The 18,759-nt window shown below is 44.3% G+C and overlaps 1 protein-coding gene across 1 annotated transcript in view; it reads left to right on the forward strand.

Annotated features, from left to right (window-relative positions):
• Nucleotides 1–17,644, forward strand: part of LOC118365573 (netrin-1-like) — a 28,828-nt gene extending 11,184 nt beyond the window's left edge. Inside the window, exons 3-7 of the mRNA XM_052490276.1 lie at nt 852–1,040; nt 5,602–5,751; nt 6,906–6,959; nt 11,099–11,173; nt 16,908–17,644. Of these exons, the coding sequence (XP_052346236.1) occupies nt 852–1,040; nt 5,602–5,751; nt 6,906–6,959; nt 11,099–11,173; nt 16,908–17,227 (788 nt within the window). The 3' untranslated portion in view covers nt 17,228–17,644. The remainder of the gene's footprint in view (nt 1–851; nt 1,041–5,601; nt 5,752–6,905; nt 6,960–11,098; nt 11,174–16,907) is intronic.
• The last annotated feature ends 1,115 nt before the right edge of the window (nt 17,645–18,759 follow it).

Below are 18,759 nucleotides of genomic sequence, written 5' to 3' on the forward strand. Positions count from 1 at the left end.
TAAGAAACCATGCAGGCTTCTCCTCCTCCAGCTCTATCACAGCAGTACGTGCCTGGATGAGACTAAAACAGAAAAGCTCAAATGCAAGCCCAAAAAATGGAAGTTCTTTCACAGTGCTTTGGAAGAGAATATCACTAGAACAGAGGTGGAAAGTCCACCCTGGCTCTAACGCACAGAGAGAACTGATGAACTGATGAATGAATCACCCGATTTAATTGGGAAGTTATACCTCATAATGTTATGACAATAAAACAACTAAGAGAGTTAGTGAAGGCTGCGAGATCTGTGGGAAAGGAAATCTCTCTCCTAACATCAGTATCAGTCAGAGGTCAAATCTATAAGCAGGTGGAGGGGAAAGGAGAGCGTGGAGTCGGACCACACCAATTTACTCAGAAACTGGATCGCTCACAGCCTGGCCAATCCATCTGTTTTCATAACTCATTGTCTCCAAATGACATGTCTGACCAGAGGACTCTGACCCACTGATGTCATTAAAGTAACAGTAACTTTCTCAGGGTCTCCATACACTACAGTTCACTGGCTGTTATTTGGTTCCCCTCCACTACCAACACCCTACCGTGATATACTGTACATGTGAATGAAATTGCTAAGTTCATCAGTTTTCAGTTCTAGCTTATGAAGCACTAGCTAAACTGCAAGGTTGCATGGTGGGAGTTTTTTCGTGTTGAGTGTAGAGGTTCAGGAGGCCAAAGTCTTCATTAAGTGGAGGCCAAAGGTGACCAAAGTCTTCATTACTCAACACCTGTGTAAAAAGCATGCGAACGCACTGACCTCTGTGTTATTCTCCCCCTCGCCTCTCTTTCTCTCCCCCTCTCTCCATCTTTCTGCAGCCTGCCACTGTAACCTGCACGCCCGGCGCTGTCGTTTCAACATGGAGCTGTACAAGCTGTCTGGGCGGAGGAGCGGAGGAGTCTGTCTCAACTGCCGTCACAACACGGCCGGACGCCACTGCCACTATTGCAAGGAGGGCTTCTTCCGGGACATGTCCAAGGCCATTTCCCACAGGAGGGCCTGCAAAGGTAGAGTACCTGGGCTGGGTGTCTGCTGGGTGGGCTACTCAAAATGGCTGCATGACACCCAAACCTCACGCTATTTGATATTCTGCTTCGGTTTGGGACTTTCTTGACGTACCTGTATGTTGTTTGAAAACAAGTTGAATTGTTCTGCCATCATATCTACAAATTCAACAAATTATCAGCACGAAACAAGTCTTCCAACAATCTTTTGATAACTTTATTGCGTATTACTTTCTACTACTTCACTACTATTTATTATTATGTGAGACAGGTGAAAGATAGTTGTAAAGACAAAAGCTCCCACTCTGGTATTTGGAGTCTAGTGGGATTTCCATGACAACACAAGCAAAACAATGTGTGAGCTGATCCGCTGTATAGTTGAGTGGAAACAGATCTCGCTATCATCCCCCATCCCCACACACACACACACACACACTCACAGGTGTGAGCACCTAAGCCAGGTTTGAGTCCATGCTGTTCAGGATTAGTGTGTGAGGAGAGAAAAGCTTCACTCCCTCTGTCTCCCCGCACCGTGGGGAGAGAAGCCAGGCTGAGGCACTGAGCAAACAAGCCCCTGTCACTCACACACACTTACATGCGCACACACACACGTGTCCACACACACACACATGCACACACACACACACACGTGCACGCACACAAACACCAGCACAAGCTGAGGCATGTTTGAGTGAGTGGATGAATAAAAAGCATATTTTGCGCATTTACCTCAAATGCTTTAACTTCTACCTCTGTTTCTTGTCCACGTCTTAAGTTATCTCTCTCAAATAGAGGTTACAGGTTACAGTAATAACAGCATTTCTGTGGACAGAGCCTTTGAAACAATGTAGTTGAAGTACCTTTATCACTAAAGCAGGGGAGGATCCCAACACTCGGTCCCTAGTGACCACATTTTATTAGACTTTATTTGCTTAACTTGGAGAGCTATAATGAATCGCCCTACATTTCTGTGAATTGTAACTGGGGAGGTGGAGAACTGAGGATTTCTCTGGGAAACAAGACGAGTGGCTAACAATAGAAGTGAGGTCTGCCATGGAATTCAGGATTGCAGGAGTTGATTCAAACAGTCTCTTTGAACCAGCCAACCATTTCACCTCAGCATCAGATCCACCAACATCCCACATTACCCTGAACTGGATGACTAGTCTTTCCAAAGAGATATAATACAACAATATCCTACACTCTTAGGGAAAAAAAGTTATTTGGCTGTCCCAATAGGTGAACCCTTTTTGGTTACAGGTAGAACCCTCTGTGGAAAGGGTTCTACCTGGAACCAAAAGGGTTCTACCTGGAACCAAAAAGCGTTCTTCAAAGGGTTCTCCTATGGGGACAGCCGAAAAATCGTTTCATGTTCTTGATACAGTAGCACCTTTTTTTCTAAGAGTATAATATCCTCCTTGTATGAAAGACAGAATATTGTTTCAAGTCTGTTTTCAAGTTTGTTTTCCGGTCCGATTACAACATCTCAATGTGCTGTATTACACTGGGACCCAGCTTGCGCTTCAGTGTGAGTGACTCTGTGCAGACCCGCATATTGTGGTCTCCAACCACAGCCGTGGCTGCATTCCTATTGGCTCAGAGAGGGTTCTCAGAGTACCTATTCTCCAGTGCCCTTCAGCCTGGTCCACCACTAATTAGTCACAGGAACTGCAACATATTACATTTCCTACTGCAGACCACAAGGGACCTTCACTCTTAACTCATACGGACTATTCCAAGTCTCACGGAGTGAAAGTATCAACACAGTCCACCATCATATATAAAAGTCAGCCACTTACTCAGACTGTTTTGGGGTCGTTTCACAGTGGTGGCAGTCAGAGTTTACACCGAATTGGAGTTCAGGGCAAATGCAGTTCATGTTGTGCTGTTGTTCTTAACACATTTCATGGATCTTTTGCACTTCTTGAAAGTGACTAATGGTTGGGAGCATCATTGTTTCACTGCACGCTGCCAGTCCAAACATTTTTACGTCTATATTTGGGATGCAGTCAGGGGCGGGCAGAGGAGGAAGCTATGGGCAGGTTAGTGTTACAGAGGTTCTCTCCTTCCCTAATGAGCTAACCACATACAGCAACCTGTCTTAGGCTTTCTAGAGGGCTGTATCAGTAACCTGAAGGCTTCCAGCTCTGTCCCAACATTTACTCTGTTCCATACTCTGGGATCAAACCCAAACAGCCTGATTGCTGTGCTCTCCTCGGGTGACAAACTCAGCGCTTTGTGACATCAGTTAGGGCCCATGGTATTTATTGTTCAACTCAGCCAACCATCTCGCTCTGCTGTTTTTGGACAGGAAACACAATGCTGTGCCAACACAGCCAGGAGGAAGTCTGCTTTCATTCTCCAACCTGAACCCCCAAAATGGAGGATCACCACTCTCTGAAAGGTGGAGGTTACAGAATAGACCCCTCCGCCATAAAGGCCGAAACACCAGCGTTGTGGAATGCCTCATGTTTTATTTCCCAGATGAACGACTTCATCCCTCATCAAGCGCAGTGTAAACACGGGTCTCGGAGCGCAGCGCGGCCCCCAGCGGCCCCCGGCGGCCCCCAGCTCTAACGGTTTGTTTTATTCCCAGTCCTCTCATCCACTCCGCCGTATAAGCCGTTCACCAGGCCCAGGGAGCCCACAGCAGTGGAGCAGCCACACGGTCCACTGAATTACACTCCCCCTCAACCACTCAGCAACTCTTTACCTCCACACCGCAGGGAGCTACACACACGCACAGGGAAATGAATTAACGTTTCCAGTGAGTTCCCAGTGTAGCACTCAGAACATTAAGAGCACAATTCAGTGGAGTGAGCTCAGAGGAAGAGGACTAGATGGTGGCGGACGGATTGAGTGGAGACGCAGTGGTGCATCTCTACTGTGATTTGTGGTTAGGGGCATCTCTAGAAGTAATATAAAGAAATACAAAAACAACAGTTATTTTACTGTGGCTTTCAAATACAATCCCTTAAAACCCCTTAAGAAATCGACACACATCTTTAGCATACACATGGATGTTACCCACATGCCATCGGGAGGGACAAGAGTGACCTCATGTTTTTTGTTTTTTTGTTGTTGGTTCCACCCTGCATTAAAAAGTCATTTGGAAATGCTTTAGAAGATAATGCCCATGAAATCAACAGAAAGCAAGAGCAAGCCTACAGTTTCAGTCCATATGCCGTACAGTTTAGAATCCTGTCTCTAAATCAATGGGCATATTTATTGTATTCCTGACGTACGAACCACAATAACATTCTGGCTGGGAAAGATGGAGGACTTTTCATTCATTTATTTTTTATTTTTTGGCAAGATTATTGTATGCTGATTTTATTATACCTCAATAAAATGTGTCAAACAAACTTGACAAAATGTACTTATACTGCAAATTGAGTAGAAAGAGGACAGAAAAGTTTTAGTTTTTTTATTTAACAAGTGACTTCTAATATTGATGAAACCTGTTGAATCCCAGCTAATAACACCCAACTCCAGCCTCTGTTGGTTGGACCACTTAAAGCTATTTTCAAATGACTCTTCAGCTACATAAAACTCATACAACTCTAATGGAGAGAGCTGGGCTTCCACTTCAAACACAGGCTTTATGGTAAACGTTTGGCAGAGCACATGCACAAAACTAAATTCTCACATTTAATGTGCGATCTTCCCGACTAACAACTTAAACAGACGGCTTTGAAGTGTGTTCCACTCTCCCATTAATGGGGAACATTATTCCGGATATATTTGCAAGGAGCTCTTTGCCAAAAAGCTTTAGATTGTAAACTCAATCTGAGAGGAGCACAGGCTCTGCTCTGCCCGCCGTGGATCACAACCCTCCACAGAGAAAAAAGAAAGACTGGTCACACACGGCTCACACACAAACACTCACACACACGGCTCACACACACACACACACACACACACACACACACACACACACACACACACACACACACACACACACACACACACACACACACACACACACACACACACACACACACACACACACACACACACACACACACACACACACACACACACACACACACACACACACACACACACACACACACACACACACACACACACACACACACACACACACACACGGCTCACACACGGCTCACACACACACACACACACATGGCTCACACACACACACACACACACACTGGTGCAGTCTCAAAGTGCTAACAGACCAGGCAGAGGAACTGTGCAGTGAATTGTAAATGTGATATTATTTGATAATGTAATATACTGTTCCTCAATACTCATGCCTGATGGCAAGGCCTATAATCGTTAAGGAAAAAGGGAGTAATTGTAACTTGTTTGAGGTCCCAGTCCCCATCTGTGGTGGCCTGTGAGTCACTTTAAGCTAGTTCAAAGCTTACTTTGAAGTTCAGAGAGTCAACATTGGAGGAACGAGAGGCAGAGTGAATTGAAAAGGATGCCTTATGCCTAATTGGTTTTAAACCAATACTAGTGAAGACCTAACAGATTTTATCTACATTTTGTTGATGTCATCTCATCTCAGTTTTCTCCTGCTCTTTCCTCCTGACAGCGTGTGATTGTCATCCAGTTGGCGCAGCCGGCAAGACCTGCAACCAAACCACCGGCCAGTGTCCCTGCAAGGACGGTGTGACCGGCATCACCTGCAACCGCTGTGCCAAGGGCTACCAGCAGAGCCGCTCTCCTATCGCCCCCTGCATAAGTATGACTTGCCTCAGTACTAAGAGAAATGTCCTCAGACAGACCACACAAGTCAGCCCAACCATAGCCCAGCTAGCAACAACACTGGCCCCATCAATAGGAGTAGTCGCTGACAAGTACTCTATCGCACCAAACCCCATGCTTGTTATGTAGGAATTCATGGCTTGGTTATTTCCCCCTGTTCCTTTATTTCTTTGGATGGATATTTTACAGTTAGACCAGAGCTTAAGTAAACAGGGCATAATGTCTAAGCTAACATGGCCTTGTGAGTCGCAGCACCGTTAACAGCCCATTTCCCTGTAAATCCACCCAGCCAGTCCAGGGTAATGATGACTGATATGTTTATTGGCAGTATCAGCAGCCCACAGATTCCAGCCTCTCGGCGATAAACGACACCTCATACACGAGATGGGCTAATGGTGGCTAGCACCGCCAACACAGCTGGCATGACCAGATAAGATACCTCGGATGGCTGGGACACATAGACATTTACAATTGGCCACCATTTATACAGTTTCAATTGGTGACATTTCCGATAAAGTTGTATTTGGAAATTCAACAAAGCCATTGTGGAAAAGGAATCAGTGTGCTTGGCCAGGATCCACAGCGATAAAATCAATCTGTGAACCCACTGGAATAGGATTTCCTTCATTTCGTTTGGAAAGTAACAAATGTAGTGTAAAAAAAGATGGAGGAAATGGGGGTCTTGAAAATTGAACTAAAAATATTTGGTTTCTCGTATATTTTCGAGCTAATATGTTTTAGGTTTAATAGCTTAATATTACATTTTTGTAATATCAAACTTCCTGACAACTTCAAATTTAACAAGGCCAGGGGCCCTGGCTCTTTGTACCTTACAATACAGCATGTCACGAATACAAGAGAGTGAAACTCAAATGGGAAACTAGCTATTAATGTGTATTCCAAGTACAATCTCTGTGTCCTAATCATCAATCAATAACATGACAACCTATTAAGGCATACCTGAGAGTATATCACCAATGCTCTGAGGTTCATTTAAGCCCCAAGGAAGGTGAGCAGGAAATTGAACTAAGACGTTCTAACAACTTTGCTCTCTTTTCCACATATGAAGTTGTCAAACTGTGTAGTGATGTGAAATGTCATTATGTTTGTGCATTGCTTTCTCTGTTACAGAGATTCCAGTTGCATCGCCCACCTCCACCTATACCAGCTCTGAAGAGCCCTTAGGTGAGTTTGTGACACTGCTGAGCCATGTGGTATCCACAGGGTATGGCAATTATTAAAGCATAGCATAACACATGTATTGTATTTTAGTACGAGCACAATTCATATCATTCCACAGTTTCTATTTTTTATGTTTTTCTATTTCTACATATTATTTGGGTTCAAGGCCACCTTCATAATTGTAGTATTTTAAGGGCCACCTTCATAATTGTAGTATTTTAAGGGCCACCTTCATAATTGTAGTATTTTAAGGGTCACCTTCATAATTGTAGTATTTTAAGGGTCACCTTCATAATTGTAGTATTTTAAGGGTCACCTTCATAATTGTAGTATTTTAAGGGTCACCTTCATAATTGTAGTATTTTAAGGGTCACCTTCATAATTGTAGTATTTTAAGGGTCACCTTCATAATTGTAGTATTTTAAGGGCCACCTTCATAATTGTAGTATTTTAAGGGTCACCTTCATAATTGTAGTATTTTAAGGGCCACCTTCATAATTGTAGTATTTTAAGGGCCACCTTCATAATTGTAGTATTTTAAGGGCCACCTTCATAATTGTAGTATTTTAAGGGTCACCTTCATAATTGTAGTATTTTAAGGGCCACCTTCATAATTGTAGTATTTTAAGGGTCACCTTCATAATTGTAGTATTTTAAGGGCCACCTTCATAATTGTAGTATTTTAAGGGTCACCTTCATAATTGTAGTATTTTAAGGGTCACCTTCATAATTGTAGTATTTTAAGGGTCACCTTCATAATTGTAGTATTTTAAGGGTCACCTTCATAATTGTAGTATTTTAAGGGTCACCTTCATAATTGTAGTATTTTAAGGGTCACCTTCATAATTGTAGTATTTTAAGGGTCACCTTCATAATTGTAGTATTTTAAGGGTCACCTTCATAATTGTAGTATTTTAAGGGTCACCTTCATAATTGTAGTATTTTAAGGGCCACCTTCATAATTGTAGTATTTTAAGGGTCACCTTCATAATTGTAGTATTTTAAGGGTCACCTTCATAATTGTAGTATTTTAAGGGCCACCTTCATAATTGTAGTATTTTAAGGGCCACCTTCATAATTGTAGTATTTTAAGGGTCACCTTCATAATTGTAGTATTTTAAGGGTCACCTTCATAATTGTAGTATTTTAAGGGCCACCTTCATAATTGTAGTATTTTAAGGGTCACCTTCATAATTGTAGTATTTTAAGGGTCACCTTCATAATTGTAGTATTTTAAGGGCCACCTTCATAATTGTAGTATTTTAAGGTTCACCTTCCATAATTGCAGTATTTAAGTGGATGTCTCTGTGTCAGGAGATGTTAAATCCAGGTTTTTGGTCAGCTCTCTCTCTCCGGCCTCCCATTATGTATTCCCACTCAGCCTCCAGCCCATAATCTGATTGCATGCCTCATTTGCACCAGTTTGTTTTCCAAGCATCTCTCGCTGCGCTGAGAGGGAAGAGAACCCTTCCCTTGCTCACTTATTTACAGCCCCATTGTTGAAATGCACAGCTCTGAGTCTGCTTGCTATAGTGCAACACTGATTTGAAGTGACATACCACTGTAACATTTAGCTCATACTTTCAGTCACTGCTCAGTCCAAGCTTGTGGGGTAGATCCCCTGGCATGCTTATGAGGAGAAAAGGAGAGGCCTGGAGCAAAATATTGGTCTCTAAAACCTGTTGCCTAAGCCAACTTGTTTTTGGTCCAACTTCTACTTAAGTGGATACTAGCATGCCAGCAGATTCCCATAGACTGACAGTCATTGCTCTAATGCTAGTTAGCAATGGCTCGCAAAACTGCCTCTAACTTCCTTCTTACTGGACACAGAGACATCATTTGACTCTGGGGAAGTAGAAAAAGGGCCTCCTTGCCCAAATCCCGAAGTATTCCTTTAAATTGCCTTCCATGTAAAACATATAGGTTCTGTCACTTTTGATCATTAACATGGGACTAACAGTGTGGCTCCACATATTTCACTGAGCTTAATGGCCAACCTGCTCCATATGTTGGCCACCAGCTGCAATGGGGTTTGGAGTCTTGTCAGGAACCCCACACAGACACCACCCTCCAAATTAAGAGTGGTGTGGTCCCCAGGGACCCTGGAGAATGGCGGTGGCCCCGCTAGAGAGACCACACAAAGGGGACGTTTGTCCTCCCAGCGGGGCCGGGGCCTTAATGAGAGCTGTGGGTTTGATGGCCAGTCCTGGGATTGTGCTGCTGGGCTAATGGGCAATGCCAGCTATCAAAGGGAGGTACGATGAAGGCCTCCAGGGAACAGGGGGAGACAAATGCCCCCCCCCCCCGCCCTAGCCACATTTAAATGGAAATCAGGCGTGGTCGATATGGATTATTTTACTTTGGGATTTCCCTTCACTTTTTCATTTCTACACCCCCCCCGAAAGCTGCCAGGCGTTTCACTAGAAATGTTTTCTCCACATACATGCACTTTCTCCCCATCCCCCTGCCTCCGCCCCAATCCGCCTTTTTGGGGGGAGTGCGTTTTTTTCTCGCTCCGCTGTTACCCGGGCAACCTCATTCACACAGAGTATAAAGGGAAAGAAAGGGGAGGACTGGACAGAGGGCTGGAAGAAATAATGAAGTTTGTCCATATTCAGGCAAGCTGAAAGGTCCCCTCTCTCCTAACTGCTCCCCCTTTCCCCCTGGCCGACCAGCCCCCCAATAAAAGAGCATGGGGCTTATTACACTGGGAGGGGGAGCAAAACAAGGAGATGTTCTGGTTCCAATTTGTGTCAGTCAGTGGAAAAGTGGGAACAAACCATTTCCATTTTCAGTTTGGCCTCTCGTCCCAGACCCATCTCCCCATTACAAAAGGTGCCTGGCACCCTGACAACACGACGGTCGGCGGACATCGATAAAGCCTCTTGGCACGCCTGCGAGCCCAGGTCAACACAGCCTGGTGTCAAAGGGAGAGCACCAGACCCGAAAGCAATTCATCATAACTATGAGCTCTTTCTGGCCACTGGTTTGTAACAGGCTCCTCTCAGAGGCCACAGAGAGATCGGCCACAGAGAGATTGGCCCCGGCCAACGTGAGAGTATTCTCTTTCTTGCCTCAAGTGGGTTGGGTACTGTTTAGGCTCCTGCTCATTTTTGTTAGGCTACTAGCTAATTTCCCTCAGTGACCTCCTTTTGTGAGTGACCCTCGCAACCCTGAGTGCTGACACAATGGATGCCAGGACTCTGACAGACTAGAGATTCTGTGTGGAGAGGTTGGAGGAAGAGAGTGGGAGTGAGCTGACAATAGGATCTGTGTAAAGGCGCCCGCATGCTTCCCATCCTAAACTGCTCCAAACAGTTTGTGAGTATATAGTATACAAAACCATAGGCTGACCAGTTGAATCCAGGTGAAAGCTATGATCCCTTATTGATGTCACCTGTTAAATCCACTTCCAATCAGTTTTTGTGCACTCAGTGTATTATCTATTCGCTCACACCACATTTTTTCTTGAGGCTATTGCAAGTTCGGTAGCCGAAGTCTACGCCCCTTCTTCGGTCTTTGGTCAACAATAGGGATTCATCAAACGATAGATGACTAATTTTCATGCACATTTTGTTCACTTGAGAAATACTAAACCAAACATCTTAGTTAGATGTACAATTTTGTGACTCAGATCTTCTCTGCAAAAACGTCAAAATGAATGACAGATTTCTTGAGTTATCTTAGATTTATTCAAACTATTTTGAGGAAGTGGATACTGGCTATGGCGCCTCAAGATGGACAAAAAGTAATATTGCCGCTTTTTCTCATTTTTCAAGCGAAGGTCTTACAAGGGAGTATGTGAGCACACTCGTTCGGTTCGCCTACTAGGTGTCAGCCGAACCGAAGCATGTGGAAGCCTTAAGCCTCCACCAGCTCCACAAGGACACCATAACAGCATAACATGAGACAGTATACCATAAGTACACTACAATGGCCTGGCAATAGATGTAAGCTTTCAATCCCTTACAGTGGGGGTAGAGTGTAGACCCTTGGATGTACCTAAAAGGCTTTTTATTAGATAACATAATTGAGGTCAGTCCATAAACCATGGGAGAGAGAGAATAATTCAAATCTAGATGTTTGTGAAATGTTGGCTGTGCTGTAACCTAATCCACCCATTTTGTCACTCGCTTCCACAGACTGTGATTCTCACTGCAAGGCATCCAAGGGCAAGCTGAAGATCAACATGAAGAAGTACTGCAAGAAAGACTATGGTGAGTCCACTGTGCAGGAATTATATGACCAGTCGTCGGCCAGCGGTCGAGGGTCAGATGTATTTATTAATCACAGGCATGTCCACTCCCAAGCCCCTCTCTGTGGCTTATTCACGCTCCCAGGATTAGAGTCATTGCATCAAAGGGAAATGGTCTCGGAACTGAGCCCAGGGGATCCCGCTGATGGACAGGCCAGCCAGTATTAGACTGAGGAGTGCTGCTTTCTGGGAAATAAGACATGATGGAATTTTAAAAATCTATATATTTCTTGAAGGTTGTGTTACAAAACCAGACAGCTTTCGACTGTGTTCGGGCAATGACGGTGTAAAGCACATTAACAGATGTATCCAGATGTGTCTTCATCTACCATTCCAGTAGTTAATTGCTATATTGTATTTACTTCGCCACCATGGCCCATTTATTGCTTTTACCTCCCTTATCTTACCTCATTTGCTCACATTGTATATAGATTTTTTGTTTTCCTTTTTTTTCTACTGTATTATTGACTGTATGTTTGTTTATTCCATGTGTAACTCTGTGTTGTTATATGTGTCGAACTGCTTTGCTTTATCTTGGCCAGGTCGCAGTTGCAAATGAGAACTTGTTCTCAACTAGCCTACCTGGTTAAATAAAGGTGAAATAAAAATAAAATAAGTAAATCCAGTCTACTTACACTTTGATTAGTTAGCATGGAAAACATATACATATTACTAATCTATCATCTGTAAGCTAGACACACAAAACCTATGTCTCACATATCCTAACATCCCTGCACTGACATACACTCATTACTATGTGAGATTCACTGGAGGTGGGGGGAGCTGGACAGAGAGAAGAGTGTTTGCTGGGGGCATTGTCACCGCAGGGCCTCTTCTTTTATCACCAAAGATAGAGATCAGTGGCATCAATGTCTGGGCAGAGAAACAAAGGGAATATTCAACTCTTCCCTCTACATCTTGAGCTCATATCAGTTCCTCCACTCCAGCTGAAACTGTCTTCAGAGATAGGTTGTGGGACGAGCCAGCCCCCCTGTTGGTTTGGAGAGCTGCAAAGCTCCGCTCTGCCAGGGTTTAGCTGGAACGATTTGGATTTGTTGTCCCACCTTGACGGATGTGTGTGTGTGTGAGAGTGTGTCTTAGGGGAGTTGTACCTCATAAAGAGAGGGCTCTGAGCTTCAGAGGGCCGCAGAACAAGCTCCCACTGCGTCCTCTCACAGTCCCTCTCAATTACAGCTAACGGACAATTTCCTCTCCCCTTCCACCTCCCTCTAAGCCCTGTGGATCTGCTCACCCTGGCCCCTGTCCATGGTCTCGGGCAATCCCTGCTCTCAGCCGCCAGCCTCAGTGGGGTCCAGTTTTATTGCTCCATGGTGAAAGGCTGGTGCACCCTGGGAGCATGAGGCTTTGGCTCGGAGTTGGCCCTTAGGAATTGTCAGCAAGCCCCATATGAATAAAATTAGCCAAATCACACAACAAATATACTCATCTGCATCTGAAATACTTCTGATCAAATGTGCCAATCACTGTAGATATCAAAGTGAGTAATATGAAAACATTCATTTTCAAGCCAAATACAGGTATTTACATAGCTTGATATTTTAGAACAGTTTCACAAATGAAATAACTTCTGTAACTTGAAGCTAAAAGGACATTTGAGTTTGATGATGGATGATGCTGGACTTGTATCATTATATTCTGAATCAGCACCACTAGATCTAAAAACAGACAAAAAAGAATGAGAAGGGTGGGGGGTAATAAGAGAGACAGTAGTATTATTAGGGACAGTCCATGGATCATATCATAGGCCTCCTATATAGTGTTTCATTGTGCTGTCCCACTGTGTAGCCTCCATATCTCCATATGGAGAGTGATTCCCTCGCCTCGGAGGGTTTTCCATTCCATTAATCACAGTAGTATTATGGTGCAGATCTCCTATCAGCAGATTCATGTCTGCTAACCACCGTACAAATCTCCCCAACCGCAGCAGCAGCAGCAGCAGCAGCAGAAACCCTGAGGCACGTCCAGCACTGCCAGCATTTAAGAACAGATCGTACTCCGTATAGCCAAATACCCACATAAGTTTCCTTTATTAAAGACAATGCAAGATCTCTTAGACTCCTGGCATGAGACCTAACTGTACAGTGGGCCTATATCATATTGAATATTTTGGTCACCAATTCCTCTGTAGTTATACCCATTAAATTGGTGTTCAAATTGTTAAGCCTTTGCTTGATAGAATAGATTTGTTCATACAAGACCGTATCTGCTATAGTCAGGGTTTGGGGATAGTTCACCCATATTACAAAATGACATATTGGTTTCCTTACCCTGTAAGCAGTCTATTGACAAGGAATGACGACAGTCCATGCTTTGATGTAGTTTCCCTGGCACTGTTTTCTACTTTCACTGTTCACATGACAATGTTTTAGCAATTTGTGACACAAATCCCATTCAATATATTTTAACTAAACCAAAGCATGGATTGCTGTGATACCTTGTCCATAGACTGCTTACAGGGTAAGGAAACCACTGTGTCATTTTTTTTATTTTGGCAAACTATCCCTTTAATACTTAGTTCAGTGTTCTCTCTGATGAAACACATCCAGCTGCATTGGCCACACTGCTCCGCTTCATAGCTGTCACATGTCCAAAAAGCCTCATCATCAATCATAGTTCATCAATCAAACAGAGCGACACATCCGAGACTTTTAACAAAGTTTCAACGCATAAATGGCCAAATGTTCTTCTTTTCTCAATCAATATTGTGCAACACAGAGAGAGACAATGTGAGCTCCTTGTTTCAGTTCACCAGAAAACTGAAATGCCATCAGAATCCATATTTTCATTCATTTAATCTTGCTTGTCATCCATGAAAAGAATGGACAAATCTTTAAATCACAAGACTGATTCATGAAAAGCAGAAGGTTGGTTTTTCAAGAGTTCATCAAAACAGCTGAGTGCAGATGATTCTCCTTTGGCTGAGCTGGGGCTTTATGAAGAGACCAATCCTCAGGGGGCTTTTCCTCTGCCTCAATCTAATTCATTTCTCAGGGCTGTCCCTGGGCCTTTGTGGGGTTCACAGTGTCTCTGTTCTTTGGGGCCATGACCCCCCTGGGTGAGTGGTGCTGCGGGCCTCCCGGGGTCGCGGGAAGAGGCCCCCTGTTTAAACACAGTGGTGCACTCTGCCGGCTCGGAGCATTCCACAGGGCGCAAACAGGTGGTAAATTAGGCCGACGCTGACGGATTGCCACCCGGAGAGAAAGAAATATGTTGTGTTTATTCATTTTTGTTTTCCATCGCGGACGTAGCTACGGCGACGGCAGCCACAAAGGGTTATATTCTGGGCTGACACCCCTCCAGCGGGGAGGACAATGAATCAAAGAGCTTTTGCAGACGTTCAGGGCCAGCGGTGAAAGGAAGGGTCACACAGCCCTGCCACTCGGCGGTCCCTGTTAGCTCACCCTGGGGGCAGCAGGGCTCAGATCAGTCACTCAGCTGATAACCAGATGGGACAGGGGCCTCAGTATTGAAATTAAACACGCTCTAATTTGATTAGAGCCCCCTTGTCGGCGGTGTGCAGGTCAAGCCCCAGCACACTGCTCAGAGAGGGGACCCAGCGGGAGGCTTGGCTGCCATTGTGTTTATTAAACCTCTCGCTTTCTCCCTCTTCCTCCCTCCCTCCCTCCCTCCTCTGTGCTACCCTGCTAAGATGGTCCAAGTAGTACTGATGTACCATATTGTCTGCTAACAGAAAAACAGAAGTTTAGTTTCCTAGATCTCCATTCATGAGCTCAACTCAACACCAGCCCCATGGGCGCTTTGGACTTCATTGGGTGAGGAGCAGGACTGAAGCATTGTGCAGAGGTTTGAGGACTCAGCTGCTTGGTCTTTCCAGCTAACATTAGTACTACATACTTTGCTCCCGTCATGGGCTGGAATCTCAGTCCAGTATAACAGTATTTTACTATCTGCTTAGAGAACTACCAATTTCTTGAGCGGCCCATAGAGTGACAGAGGGTTCTGCATTGGTGTCAGACAGCAGAGAGCTGAGTCTGATCCATTCACCTGGGGAGCTCGTTAGCCAGTTGGTCAGTAATAGCGACCCAGAGAGAAGAGGGCTATCTCAGCTGGATTCTCACGCTGCTCTTGGATGGGGCTCTGGGAGCAGAACCCGGATAGCTCATGAGGTCGGAACACATCCCGATTCTTCTGGAAGCCTCTCTGTGGCTGGGAAGATAAATAGTGGCCCACTCCACCCCCCCACACACCCTTTATGTGTTTGGATGAAGGAGTAGGCTCCAGCCCAGAGACACATTGTTAATGAATGGCAGGACTGTGAGAGCGTGCTCTACTCAGCCCAACAGGCCTCCTTTCTTCTGAAATTGTGTACAATTTGCTCACACTAGCAGGGCCTCCCTTCCTGTTCTCTTAGAACGTTCCAGGCTGTTATGGGGGACAATCGATGCGGCTCGCAATAGAGAGCGTTGGCATTCAGAGAGAGAGACAAGGAGAAAAAAATACTTCCTGTGCTACTTTCAGCCACCTATATTTTTTTTAACATTAGTCCACACACAAGTGCGTGTGTGTATGTGTGCACTTGTGTGTCTGCGGGTGCATGTATGCAATTTGTGTGTGTGTATTTATTAGTGTGTTTGAAACATTTCACACCATCCACACACTGTTTCCCAAATTGGGTCAATTCGAACAATTGTGAGTGGAAACTATTCAGGTTGGTTCATTTTCTCCCTACTTTAGTCCAATCGTAAATAGCACATTCCCAACTAAACCACTTCACCTCAAGCACAGATTATCTCCTACCCCAGTGGGTTCAGTTGTTTCCCCCTTGTTGCAATGACTGAGGCGTTTTTGCAATCAGAGTGATGAAGTAATGGTAGATTTATGTGACAGAGAAATCCATGCAGGGGAGCTGCTGTAAGGGGGGGCTGTATTTCTGTCTGCTCTAAGGGGTCAAATTCTTGGGAGAAAGGATCAATGGCTACCAGGTCCAGGTTGCTCTAGGCCAGGGTTCTTAAGATGTGCAGCGTCCTGCTTAACAGCTGAAAGGCCATTCTATCAAAAGCACAGGAATGGCTTTGCTTCAGAGCTTTTACCTCAAGCAGATGTGGTATTTTTTTAGTAAAGGTTGAATGCTGCACTTTCACTGTTGGACTTTCTGAGTTGAACCCAGTATACCAGCCACTTCTTTTTCTCCAGGCTTGTCGGTTGAGGAAAGGAAAGCGTTTCTAAGGATACGTCCACAGCAGTCAAACATTACAGCCAGTCTCAGGGAGGTGCTCATTCAAATGTACTCTAGCGGGCACCCATTGTCTTTATCCTGGGGAGCACTATGGCAACTGTTGCTGTAATACGGAGCATGCTAGCCAACACAACAAGGAGAGGTCAGGGGTCATGGCTGAGGGGAGGGACCAGGGGAACAATCCACACACTGGGTCAGCAATTCCTGAATCATACTCAAACATTGGAGCAGTTATTGGAGCTATAGTAAAACAGGACATTTACAGCTGAGGGCTCACCCCCAGGCCAAACTGGACCCCAGGAACAGAAACCCACAGGCTGCTATGGATTCCCTGCTTAGTTACCCTGTGTGTTATTAAGTGGATCTATGTTTTACTGTACATGAACTTTTAACTGGATCTCTTATACTCAAGAGTTGCTTGCTTTATTGTGACATTTTCTTATTCCCCCTTCACTCCTTCTTCTCATTGGTCATCCAGCTGTCCAAGTGCACGTCCTCAAAGGAGACAAGGCAGGGGAGTGGTGGAAGTTTACCGTGAACATCATCTCCGTCTACAAGCAAGGTGAACAACGCATCCGGCGCGGTGACCAGCTCCTGTGGGTGCGTGCCAAGGACGTGGCCTGCAAGTGCCCCAAGATCAAGCTTGGCAGGAAGTACCTGCTGCTGGGCACGGATGACGACTCCCCAGGGCAGAGTGGCGTGGTGGCGGACAAGGGCAGCCTGCTCATCCCCTGGAAGGATCTGTGGGGCCGGAGACTGAGGAAGTTCCAACAGCGCGACAAGAGGGGCAAGTGTTAAGAGGAGCCAGAGAAGAGAGAAAGAGAGGGGGCTCACCTCGAGTCTGAGGAACACAGGAGGAGGAGAAAGAAAGAGGAAACACCAGAGGGAGAGAGGAAAGAGGGAGAGGTGAAGTGAACAGACAGAGAGAGAGAGAGAGAGAGAGGAAGTGACTGAGTGCTGCTGCTTTGAGTGGAAGAAAAAAGAGAATATTAGTTTTAGAAACGTTTGTGTGAAGGAGCTCTTTTTACAGTTGCTGTTCTGTTTGTCCTTCAAGGTTTGTTTCGTTGTGGAATTGCAGTTTGCACCTAATATTTCAGATAAGTTACTTATTTTTTGTTTTATTCATGATACCGTTATTTTTATATTTCCAGTTCATTTCCACAGAACATCAGAAAAAAATCTACTGTATCACATTTCTGTGTTAAAAAAATAAATATATATATATATATACATATTCATATATATATATATATATATATATACATATATACATATTCATATATATATATATATACATATTCATATATATATATATTGTTTAAAGTTTTTTCTAGCAAGCTGAGGTGGCACGGCATGGCTTAAGGGGAATCTCTCTCATGTTTAATGAGAGGCTCCTGCTTGCCAGGCCTTGTCAAGATAAACTGTGTAAACTGCTAAGAGTGTTAACACGTTAAATTGATCATTTAAACTAGGTTTTAATGTGGTTTCGGAATATACTTGTAAAAATGGGAGAGAAAAAACAGAAACAAAAACAAGCCAGCTATTGCCAGTTACCTTTCTTCTTTAAGAGCTCCTCATGTGGTTGTTACCTCATTATTACTGCTAACTATGTAATCAAAATGAAAGTACCATGAAGAAGTTGCTCCTCAGATTTCCTTGCCATCCTGACAGTGTGGTTGTGACCTCAGCAAAATAAAAGTACCAGTAGGCACGACATAATTATACAATATATTTGTATTTAGACAGCACTCTGTTCTCAACTAGAAGAACTAAAATAGATGAGTTGACCATGCACTTAATGTTTAGTCATTTAGTATTCAACAGTATTCAGAACATATAAGATATGTTCAGTGTTTAATGGCACCATGCAGGATACAAACTAACATACTGTATGGTTTTAGAAACATCATCAAAGAACTAATGTATGTCCATTCATGATTGTTCAAACGGAGATCACACATTTCTCTGATTATGTGCTGCCTTTGGCCTTTGGTCCTGGAACCTAATGTCCACTGACTCTGTGTCATTGATTATGTGCTGCCTTTGGCCTTTGGTCCTGGAACCTAATGTCCACTGACTCTGTGTCATTGATTATGTGCTGCCTTTGGCCTTTGGTCCTGGAACCTAATGTCCACTGACTCTGTGTCATTGATTGATGCATTTGGTTTGCTATCCTGTTCACGTTTGTTAAAATACGAAGTACTGCTTGAACATCCCACTGAGCATTGACCTGTTTCTGCTGGTAAAGGACTGATCATGGGGGGGGGGGCATTCTGATGTCTTCAACAGTGAATCACCTCATTTAGTTTGATAAGACCTATCAAAATGAA

Source organism: Oncorhynchus keta, chromosome 32 (assembly GCF_023373465.1).
Source record: "Oncorhynchus keta strain PuntledgeMale-10-30-2019 chromosome 32, Oket_V2, whole genome shotgun sequence".
Lineage (NCBI taxonomy): Eukaryota > Metazoa > Chordata > Actinopteri > Salmoniformes > Salmonidae > Oncorhynchus > Oncorhynchus keta.